Genomic DNA, 12,393 nt, shown 5'->3' on the forward strand with positions numbered 1-12,393 from the left:
AGTTCTCTGAAGTTAACATCATAATTTTTGTTTCACACAAAATATACTTCCTAGGTGTTTTGTATTAAAAAACACAAAACAAGGTGTATAATTGATATGTATATTTAGAATGGCATTAGCATGTAGAAAATGATTTAATATCAAAGTCCAAAGTTATCAAGATTAAGATTTTTCTTAAAAAATTAATATGAAGGATTTTAAAGCATTACAAAGGGACTTCTTCACCTCTAAATTTAATAGTCAACCCATTTTCTCTCAAGACTTTCTTCCTTTCAATGGTATTACAAATAATAATGTTATGGCTGCAAACTTACACACACACAAAGTCCATTTTATCTACTTTTTGGTACAGGAACTGTTATGAGCTAAAAAATTAGGCCTTAGAACATTACCCTTCTGGTATTCACAGTTCATGGTTAATATACTGCTATAGATTAAAAAAGAGGATTGAAGCATTATGCTGTACACCAGAAATTGACACAACGTTCTAAATTGACTATACTTCAATAAACACATATATACAAAAAAAATTTTTAAGAGGATTGATGGTATAAATATTTTTGCTGATTGAAATTTATTAAATTTATCAGCCTCATTCAGATGGTGCATTTTTACCTTAACAAGCGACAATTTCTGGGATAGTATTGGGGGTCCTAACTTACATAAAAAAAAAAAAGACTATTTTAAAGATCCTCCGTCTACTCCACTCCAACCTCCCCAGCAAACTATAATGTTACATAATTTTTTTCCTAAGTGGTCTCTTGCCAAGGATCACGTGGAGAGGACTAAAAGAGATTAAATAAAGAACCTTGAACTTGGAGGTAAAGAGACCCAAGGAAAATAAGCAAGGTTAAATGGGATGCTACATCACAGGAATGTTTAGGCCTGTAGTGCATACAGGCTGCCAGGAAGGTAACAGTTTTATTTCATTCTTTAAATAAGATTTCTGGGTTTTGACTCTAAATTATTAAATGACTTAATCCTAGCACTATTAATATTTCAGAAAATAAATGTATCAGTAAAAAATAGATAACCACCATTCCCGAAAGTCAAAACAAAGAGTTTCCATAGTTTTTAACAAGTTTTCCACCTCATTCACTTGTTAACAACAATGGACATATATATTCACTTAAGGTGACTTCCTCATTATTAAAATCAGGTAGAAATAAAACAGCCAACAAGCATAAAACTTAAGACATGCCTTGTTATTAAATAAAAATACTAACATGCTGTTACTTGCTCTGCTGATTATCACACTAAAGCAATTACATCAGCAGTCTACCTGTAAAAATTTCTTCTTCATTTCATCAAAGATATTTTGTCTGCATCTCCAAAACACATCCTATGGTATATAAGAACAAAATTAATTACAAATTATTTCTTTAAAATAAAGGTAAGAGTGAAATGAGAACAACTAATCTAAAGACATTTTTGCAACAAAATATATAAGAATTAAAGTATTACTACTTGAGAATTGCTCAAGAATTGTGTGTAAATCAAATATTCTAAGTCACTTATTTTCCCAGTTTTATTGAGATATAATTAACATGTAACACTGTAATAGTTTAAGATACAAAACTTAATGATTTGATATGTGTATATTTGCAAAATAACAACTTAGTGTGGTAATTAATTAACATCCATCAACTCAGTTACAAATTTTTTTCCTTGTGATGAAAACTTTTAAGTTCTATTCTCTTAGCAACTTTCAAATATACAGTATTGTTAATTATAGTCATCAAACTGTATCTTACACTCAGAATTTACCTTATAACTGGAAGTTATTACCTTTTTAACCACCTTTACCTATTTCCCTAATCCCCATCCCCTTCCTCTGGCAACCACCCATCTGTTCTCTGTTGCTATGAGTTCAGTTTTTTTAGATTCCACATATAAGTAAGATCATAAAGTATTTATCTTTCTGTTTCCAAGTCACAAACTATTTTGAGACCATTAAAGGAACTCTGCGAGGAAACCAAAAGATCCCTGATTTTGCTAGTTTATAAATTTGGATTTTTCATATGATAAATATTCTTAAAGCTGCTTAACATTGCTTCCTGCAATGTTTTAATATAAATATCTTCCATATTGCAAGATAAGCCTACTTTAGCAACTAAGGAATACAGAAATATATAAAAGGAAATAAGGATTATCCATAATCAAGAGATAATCTCCTGAAAAATCTTGGTTTTATATTCCACACTTTTTCTATACAAATTTTGTTTTCCTTCACATTCTTTAATTAATAAAAAGAGAGGCCAATATATTGTTTTAAAAGGTGCTTTTTAATATTCATAGTAGCTTGGATACCATTCTACATCAATAAAAAAGTTATTTGCTTTTATAATAAAAATATATTTCTATTATAATAGTACCACATAGTTTTTTGACAAGCAACTCTAAAATAACCCCTAGAGCAATTATTAACAATTTGATATACACCCTATCAGATCCCTCTACATTCTATGCAAATATAGATCCTATGCATAGATTATTAACCAAAAACGATCATTCTGTACACCATTATTTGAATTCTGCTCCTTTTCCTTCAATACTCACTCACCTTTCTGGGCCTAAACATTCAGTTTAAACACTAAAGTGTTCTACTATATAGGCAAACTATAATTTATTTAACTAATCTGCCTAACTAATCTGCTATTAATGGGCATTTAGACATCTTCAAATTTTCACTACAGCTTTTTTTATTTGTACAATTTTTTTCCCCTGAAGATAATTTCACAAAGAAAGAAACACTAGATCAAAGGTTATGTACCCATTTTTAGGATTTTTTGATACATGATGCAGAAGAGTTCAGTATCTTTTCCACAAATAAGAATTAAACTACAACTATTTTTCAAATACTGTTTTAGGTGCTGAGAAAACAGCAGTGAACAAAAGCCCCTGCCCTGAAGGAGCTGACAGTATATAGATGGAACTCAACCAAAAACAAATCTAAACTATAAGGTATCCACCAGCCTCAGAGTCTTTGTTTTTCTGTACACTGTACCTGGGGTGTTCTTCCTCTATAGACATTCTTACCTACTTTTTTCAAGTATCATTGTGGTGGCTTTAAAATAGGTCCACAAAATTTTTGACACGCCTCCCAGGAAGAACAGAAGTCTAATTCCAGTCCCTTTCAATATGGGACGGTCTTAGTGACTTCCTGTGATACACAGCACGACTTTCAAGGCTGGGCTAGAAAAGTTAACACAGCTTCCGCCTTGCTCTCTCTCAGATGCTCACCCTTGGAACCTGACAACTATGCCTTGTAGGAGCCAAGCAGCCACATGGAAAAGTCATGTGTAGATGTTCCAGCCACAGCTCAAATGAGATCTCAGCTGGCAATCAGCACCAGCCAGCATTCCTATCAGGAAGTATTCAAATTATTTCAGCCCCTAGCCTTTCAGATGTTCCAGCTGATGCCTAGCAGAGCAGAAATAAGCTGTCCCGGTCCAGCTTTGCCCAAATTGCACATCCGTGAACAAAAGTCATTAAGTTTGGGGGCAGACTGTTATAAAGCAAAAGATAATCTGAAAATAATCAATTTCTCAAACTGGTCCTCCTCTCACCATTCTATTTAAAATTGCAGTTCTCTTCATATCCCTTCCTTGCTTCAGGTTTCTGCATAGTACTTAGAGCCACCTGATGTATTTGTTTATATTCTACTTGTTTACTGTTAAATCCAAAAAATTTCCATTTTGGACTTAATTAAGTTAATTTGAATTTGTGATGTGATTAGCCCATCAGAGTTTTCTTTTGTTCAAAGTGCTTATAGACATAATGAGCTAAATGTCATGCATATTTGTGAAGAAGCATCCTGGAATGAGAGGCACTCCTTGATCTTTATGAAAGAAAGTTACTGTTTTGCCTTACTGCTTAATTTAATGTAGTAAAATAAAGCAGACAAAGTTTGAAAAAAACCAACAAACCAAAACTTCCATTATGAGACAAGATGAAATGGCAGACTGGATTACCCTGCCCACCTTAAACAACTATATATGAAATATATGAAACAATGGTTCCCAAATATTATTAAACAACAGGTAACACAGGACAGTGATCAGAAACAAACAAGGTAAGCTACCTTCCAGGCTGCAGTGCAGGAAGAGAGAACCCAGGTAGAGATCAGCAATCTCCCTGAGTTGAAGAGATGAGGTTGGAAGTTCAAGTGGGTCAATTTGGCCAGAATTTACAGAGCAAAATAATGAACACAAGAAAGCTGTGCAAATAGCAAGCTCGAGACCTGTAGTGGTCCTCCTTGAGTATTGAGCTGAGTATTCATCAGCATATGCACGTGAAGAAACCACCTGAGGCAGGGGAAAGAACCATAGGAAAGAATCCCTGGAGTTCACTTCAATTCCCACCAGCCAGAATGAAGAAAAATCTCATAATACACAGGTGTCAGATAAGAGTACTCAGAAAAGTACTGTCTCAGTAGTGGGACCAAATTAGGCCTAGTCTAAAGGCTACTCTGGCTCAATCTTACAAAGCCTTCTAAAAGCAAGCCTCCAAAGGATCAAGATGTTTACAAGTAAATTAGCTTTATCAGAGAACAAAGATCAAGAATATTTATGGAAATAAAAAATACCCAGCACCCCTCAATGTAAAATTCAGTGTTTGACATCCATAGGCATACACAAAAGTAGGAAATGATGACCCATAATGAGAAGAAAAAAATCAATGAAAACCAACCCAGAATGACACATGACAGAACTGGTAGGCAAGAATATAAAAGGTTTTAATTATATTCTATATTTCAAGAAGGTAGAGGAAAGTGAGTAAAGGAAAAACATGGAGGATATAAAAAAGATCCAACTCAAATTTCTAGAGATGAAAAGTACAGTATCTGAGATGAAATATACAATGGGTGGGATTAACAGATTAGGTACCACTGAACAAAAGATTAATGCACTTGAAGACACAGCAAGGTAAACTATCAAAAATGAGATATAGAGGAAAAGTTTACACACACGTAAAAGCAAAGTAAGTGGAACATCTTTTTTTATCAGAAACCAAGGAGGCCAGAAGGAAGTTGCACAATATTTTTCTGGTGTTCAAAGGAAATAACTGTTAACTCAGAATACTATAAACCAAAAAAAAAAAAAAAAAAAAAGTCCTTCAAGAATTATTACTGAATGCAAATTCATGTGCCCAAGACACAGTGAGGCCAAACAAACGGAAATGCTGGAGTCTAGAGCAGAGAAAGGTTTATTGCAGGGCCAAGCAAGAAGAATGGGTGCCTCGTGCTCTAAATCCCTGAATTCCCCATGGGGAGAAGTTTTTATAGGGAAAATTCAGGGTGAGGGCTACAGTGTGGCTTTCTTCTGATTGGTTGGTGGTGAGGTAACAGGGAATGCTCTTGTGCTTAGCCAGAAGTTACCATCCTCCACCTGGGTAGGGGCCTTAATTCGTATAGAAGAACTCGGAAGTACTAATATGTATATTCCTTGATGAGGAACCTGCCCCATGGCTGCGCTATTGTTTCTTGACTGCTCCTTCTCTCTTTCTGCGTTACCTCCCTTCCCTGACTAGGAACTGCTTGAATCTGCCCTTCGAAACTCAGGGAAGGTCAAGGAGGCTGAATGAAGCCTATTTCCTATAAAGAAGAAAAGGGGGGAACACGGAAAGGATGTGTACCAGGGAGGGCCCAATGGGTTCTTCTGTTTCAGAATAACAAAGAAATTGCTTTCATAACCAAGCAGAATTCAAGACCTGCTTGGATAAAGGAAAGCTAAAAGAATTTGGCTCCAGTAGAACTACCCTAAAGGAATGGCTAAAGGAAGTTCTTTAAATAAAAAGGAAAGAAAGAGGAAAAATGAAAGATTACCCTAAAATTAACTAAAACAATTAGACTTTCAGTTGATTTCTCAACAGCAAAAATGGAATCCAGAAGACTGAAGCATACCTTTAACGATCTAAAAAATAATAAACACTATTAGTCCAGAATGTTACACACAGCAAAAATGTCTTTCAGGAATGCAAAAACAGATTTTTATGACCAGTAGATCCTCATTAAAGAAACTCTAAAAAAGATATTTTCCTTCTTCTTCTGTACCAGTTTTTATGCTTAGGTACTCTTTTCCTGTCTAAGAATCTTTTCTAAGGGTGAAAATCCCTTAACATCTGTCCATAACCACATGAGAGAATTTAAGTGAGAAACACTCACTTGAGAAAGGTCAATTCCTGTAAAAGGTTTGTATCCTCATCATCACAAAAGGCTACAAAAGCTTGAGACATATGCTCTTAGAACTTCACTGAAAGTTCATGAAGGAAGAGAGGATATATCCTCTTCTGTCTTCCTGCTTATATTACAGAAAGTTGTATTTTGCAGTAACCTCTCAAAAAAAAGTACATGTGCAGAAAGAAAAGTGGTCCTAGAGGAAAAGTGATGAATTCTGATTTACCCATCTAGCCTGATGACACCGAGGTATATCTGATTTCTTCTAAACAAGTACCACTGTAGTGTCATAATCATGTGGTGCCATAATCATGCCCACCATGAAGAAAACTTTCTGGAAAAACCTCCAACAGATCTATGCATACGCAATGGGTAAACAATGAGTTCATATACTGTCAGCTAATCATAAACATGGAGAGGTTTTGCTTATCTAATACGGAATAGAGACTGTTCATGAATTCTAGCTTTAAAAAACCATATTCCCTCTCCTGAGCCTTGTGTCACATCCTCTGTACTGAACCTAGTTCCCTCCTTGATAGTAACATTTTGACTCAGTGTTTAAACCCAGATCCCAAAGTATTTATTTTGTCTTGAACAAAGGAGTGAGATACAAAAAGAAATGAATACCTACAAAAGTTAACTCAAAATGGATTAAAGACCTAAATTTAAAGGCTAAAATTTTAAAACTATTAGAAGAAAACATAGAAGAAAAGCTTCATGAAACTGGATTTGGCAATAATTTCTTGGATATCATACCAAAAGTAGAGACAATAACAACAATAACAAAATAGATAAATTGGACTTCATTAAAATTCAAATGTTTGTGTATCAAAGGACAACAGAGCAAAAAGGCAATCTATGGAAGGGGAGAAAATACATGCAAATCATGTATCTGTTAAATGATTAATATCCAGAATATATAAAGAATTCTAACAACTCTCCCAGAAATAAACCCACAGACCTATATCAATTAATTTTCAACAAAGGAGGCAAGAACATACGATGGAGGAAGAGACAGTCTCTTCAGCAAGCGGTGCTGGGAAAACTGGACAGCCGCATGTAAATCAATGAAGTTAGAACACTTCCTCATTCCATACACAAAAATAAACTCAAAATGGCTTAAAAACTTAAATATAAGACAAGACATGATAAATCTCCTGGAAGAAAACATAGGCAAAACATTCTCTGACATAAATCTTATCAATGTTCTCCTAGGGCAGTCTACCCAGGCAACAGAAATAAGAGCAAAAATAAACAAATAGGACCTAACTAAACTTATAAGCTTTGCATAGCAAAAGAAACCATAAGCAAAACAAAATGACAACCTACAGAAGGGGAGAAAAATATTTGCAAATGATGTGACTGACAAAGGCTTAATTTTCAGAATATATAAATAGCTCATATAACAATAACAACAACAAAAAACCCAATCCAAAAATGGGCAGAAGATCTAAATAAGCAATTCTCCAATGAAGACATACAAATGGCCAATAGGCACATGAAAAAATGCTCAATATCACTAAAAATTATCAGAGAAATGCAAATCAAATAACGAGATATCACCTCACATCAGTCAGAATGGCCATCATTCAAAAGTCCATGAATGATAAATCCTGGAGAGAGTGTGGAGAAAAGGGAATCCTCCTATACTGCTGGTGGGAATGTAGTTTGGTACAGCCATTATGGAAAACAGTATGCAGATACCTCAAAAACCTAAGAATAGACCTACCATGTGATCCAGCAATCCCACTTCTGGGTATATATCTGGAGACAACTCTAATTCGAAAAGATACATGCACACCAATGTTCACAGCAGCACTATTTACAGTAGTCAAGACACATGGAAGCAACCTACATGTCCATCAACAGATGATTAGATAAAGAAGTTGTGGTATATTCATACAATGGAATACTATTCAGCCATAAAAAGAGTAAATTATGTATGTTATCACAATTAAAAAAAAAGTGAATAGTAAAGAATTATAAATATGTGGGTAAACTATAAACAGCAATGTCTTCTATGCTTAAAAATGAAAAGACAGAATTAGGATGCTCCTGGGGTCTCCTTCTGCTCCAACCTTTAAGGCTGCTTGCTAGGATGTCGGTGCCCCAAAACCCTAGACAGACTCGCACGATAGACAGGACAGTGTGACGCCTCTCATTCAGCAGAAAGTAGATACAGAAGAAGAGACCTTCACCCCTGTTTCAAAGATTTGTCATTGCCAATCTGTTAGGGGGAAATGTGGGGCCAACTGACATCCTTCAAAGTACCTTCAAAGTCCAATGACCCTCATTCCTGGGCTCTCGGATGTCTGCCATGTCTGCCGGTGATTCCTCAACAGATAAAGTACATTCTTTACTGGGTGTGTTTGCCCTAACAAACTAATAGCCCTGGGTAATGCCTAATCCCACAATAGTTCAGGATGGCTTGCTTCAGCCCACCTCATTAGAGTCATCACAGGGCACTAAACTTCTTACCTCAACTATAACCCATCAGAGACTTGTGCACAAACCAATCAGGTACCTTTTGACTCTGTCTTATAAAAGACCCCAACAACTGGCTTACAGGCATCTCTCTGTGTGGCCCACTGTTGTCTATGGCAGTGTAACCTAATAAACTCCTTTACTATTCGCCTCAAAAAAGAAAAAAAAAAGAAAAGAATTATATAACAACTATACCATATAAGTGAGAGTGTTACTGGAATTAAAGTATTCTAATATCCTTACAGTATTCAAGAGGAAATTAAAGATAACTAAAAGTTTTACACTGTGGTAAGTGTACATATTAAATTATTTTAAATACACTTACACTAAAAGAATATACACAGTATATAACTTCCACACCAACAGAACAATTAAAGTGGAATGAAAAAATAATAATTTAAATCTAAAGAAGCCAAGAAAGAAAAGAAAAGAAAAAGAAGCAAAAATAATAGAATAGGTTAAATCATGTCCCCAAAGATATCAGGTCCTAATCCCAAGAATTTATAAATTTTACCTTCTATGGCAAAGACTGCAGATATGATTAAGCTAAGGATCTTGAGATGATAGATTACCCTAGATGTGACAGTTTTAAATGTCAAATAAAATAGCTTTGAAATAGACAAAGCAAAAACTGATAGCACAATGAAAAAAAAAATCCAACATCTTAGTTTGAGATTTTAATATACATCTGTTGTTGTTGACAGATTTAACAGACCAAAAAAAACCAAAAAATCAACAAAGACACAGAAAAACACACATCAAAATTAACAAGACTGATCTAACTGATATATGAAAAACTATACTTAACAGCTGCAAATATACATTCTTTTAAAGCACACATAGAATATTTATAAAAACTGACTTGATATTAGGTTTTATTATAAGCCAAGCTTCAACAAATTTCAAAAGACTAGCATCATATAGAACACTTCCACTATAATGCAAATGAATTAAATATCAGTAACAAAAATATAAGTAGGAAAATCATATATAATTACAAAATTAAGAAACTAATTCATGGGTCAAAGAAGAAAATAGAAGATATTAAGAATCAAATGATAATAAAAATGTATCAAACTTGTACAGCATACTGGGTGGGGAGGGGAAGCGGGCTTTTCTGCAAAATAGGTGAGTCTTTGTGGGACTAGGCAGAGGTGAGATAATGAAGAGTGAAAAGCCAGAAGAACTACAAAACCTAGAGCTGAAAAAATAGTTCTCTGCTACTAATGGTGTTTGGGGCTGTGGCTGGTCCCCAGAGAGCTGAAAACAAAACCAAAATCTGTTATCATGTAACTGAAGCACCAAAGGAGAAGAAATAAAAAGGTAAAAGCAGAAATTGATGAAATATAAAATAAAAATACTATAAAGAAAATTATCATTGCCAAAAGCTGCTTCTATTAAACAACAAAACCTAATTAATAATAAACCACTGGTAAGATTAATCCCCAAAAAAGAGAAAACACAAAAAATATTAAAGAAAACAGGATGTAACTATTAGATACAACAAAGTAAAACATAAAAGAATGTCACAAGCAAATTTATGTCAACATATTTGAAAACATAATGGAATGGATAAACTTCCAGAAAAATAACACTTGTTAAACAAACTCAAAGGAAAACAAAAGAAAACCATGATAGTCCTAAAGTTATTAAATTGAGTCAGTAGGTAAAAATCCTCCAATAACAACAGAAAAATTTCAGGTCTGGATGATTTTACTAAAGATTTTCCAAATATTCAAAGATAATACAATTTTTAGAGAAAATTTTCTCAGTTATAGAAAATGAAGAACACTCTAAATCATATTATGAGGCTAGCATGTGATATTAAACTCTAAAAAGATACCATAAGAAAGGAAAATTATAAACCAGTATCACTCACGAAAACAACTGTAAAAACTGTGAAACAAAGTACTAGGAAACTGAGTCTAGCAATGTATTAAAGCGTAATAACATCACAACCAGGTTCATTTAACATTGGAAATGTCAATTTATATAATGCCACATATTAACAGATTAAAACAGAAAATCATGACAATACATATAATACAGAAAATGTATCTGAGGTGGGGAGGGTATAGCTTAGTAGTGAAGTGCATGCCTAGCATGCACGAGGTCCTGGGTTCAATCCCCAGCACATCCATTAAAAATAAATAAACTTAATTACCTCCCTCCTTCCAAAAAACCAAAACCAAACAAAAACAAAACAAAACAAAAAAGAAAATACATCTGAAAGTAAACATCTTTTCATGATAATGTATAACAAAATATGAAGAATATTTCCTTAACTTGATAAAGTGCAACTATAAAAACTTACAGCAAATATATTTAATAATGAAATACTGAAAGCTTTCACTTTAGGAACAAAACAAGGGTGAACACCAGTCACTACTTCAAGTCAACACTGCACCAGAGGAACAGTGCAATAAGCAAGAAAAAGAAAACAACGTAAATGGATTAAAAGTGCAGTCATCATACAAAGATGTCATGACTATCTACCTAGAAAATCCAAAAGATCTTACAAATAAATTATTACCATTAACAATAGCTTATCAAGGTTTCTATGTATTAAAAACCCAATAAACCAACAACAGATTAAAAACACAATAAAAATACTTACAATAGCATCTTAGAATATAACGTACTCATGAATACATCAAACCAAAAGCTTGCAAGCCTTTTACGGAAAAACTATAACATCTCTTTTTAAGAAATTTAAAAAGGTCTGAATAAATGGTAAGATAATGAAAGACGCAAAATGTTCACAAACTGGAAGACTATTTTGTAAAGAAGTCAACTCTCCTAAATTAATCTATAGATCCAATATAATTCCAATAAAAATTCCAACTCTGTGTATGTGTGTGTGCACGTGCATGTGTGTTCTGGGAGTGGAGGGGGGACTAAAGGGATGATTCTCAAATCTGTATGAATATACAAAGCTACAAGAATAGCCAAGACACTCCTGAGCAACAAAAAGTCTGAGGCATTTGTACCAGATATCAGTAAGTAATAAGAAGCTATAGATAGGAATTAAGATAGTGTGGTACTGGTGCAGCAAATTATCCCCAAAGCAGAACCAGACATACATATAGAAACTTTGATTAGAGTAAAGATAAACTTTTCAGTAAATGGTCTTGGGATAAGGAGATACACATAGAGAAAAACACACACAAACATTTAGTGCATATCTCATAACCATACATTAAAAAACAAACAGTTCCAGGTGAATTAAAGACCTAAAGATGAAAGCCAAAACTGTTAAGTCCTTTAAAAGGTAATTATTATCTTTAAAATTTTAGAACATGAAAAAAAATCTTAAGTATATAAAAAGCACAAAAATGAAAAGGAAAACAGTGATTAAGATCAGATCAAAGTAAAGACTTCTTGATTTTACAAAATTAAAAGGGTGAAAAAATAAGAAACAAATTGGGAAAGGACATTTACATCAATTGTAACAAAGACCTGGTATCCCCAGAATAAAAGGCAAGTTCCATAAGTCAGAAACAAAAAGAGAACCCAATAGAAAAATGGACAAAGATATTAGCCATTTTCTCCTATTCTCCATGAATAAGAGATTCTTAGAAAAGAATGATTAGCTCACAAAGAAAATTTTTAAATGTACATTATTATTAGTAAGCAAAAAGATATACTTCAAACCAAGAACTCTCACTCACTGTTAGTGGAAATGTAAACTGATACAACCTTTTAGGAAAAGTTTGATATTACCTATAAAT

General features: G+C 33.7%; 1 protein-coding gene across 2 annotated transcripts in view; it reads right to left on the bottom strand.

Annotated features, from left to right (window-relative positions):
• USP47 (ubiquitin specific peptidase 47) overlaps window positions 1-12,393 on the bottom strand; it is a 112,492-nt gene that overhangs the window by 69,721 nt on the left and 30,378 nt on the right. The window contains exon 2 of one of the 2 annotated variants that reach the window (XM_031460019.2): window positions 1,283-1,342. The exons of the other annotated variant lie outside the window; for it this stretch is intronic. Within the exon in view, the coding sequence (XP_031315879.2) occupies window positions 1,283-1,342 (60 nt within the window). The remainder of the gene's footprint in view (window positions 1-1,282; window positions 1,343-12,393) is intronic. 2 annotated transcript variants of the gene reach the window in all.

The sequence above is a fragment of the Camelus dromedarius genome, chromosome 12 (assembly GCF_036321535.1).
Source record: "Camelus dromedarius isolate mCamDro1 chromosome 12, mCamDro1.pat, whole genome shotgun sequence".
Classification (NCBI taxonomy): Eukaryota; Metazoa; Chordata; class Mammalia; order Artiodactyla; family Camelidae; genus Camelus; species Camelus dromedarius.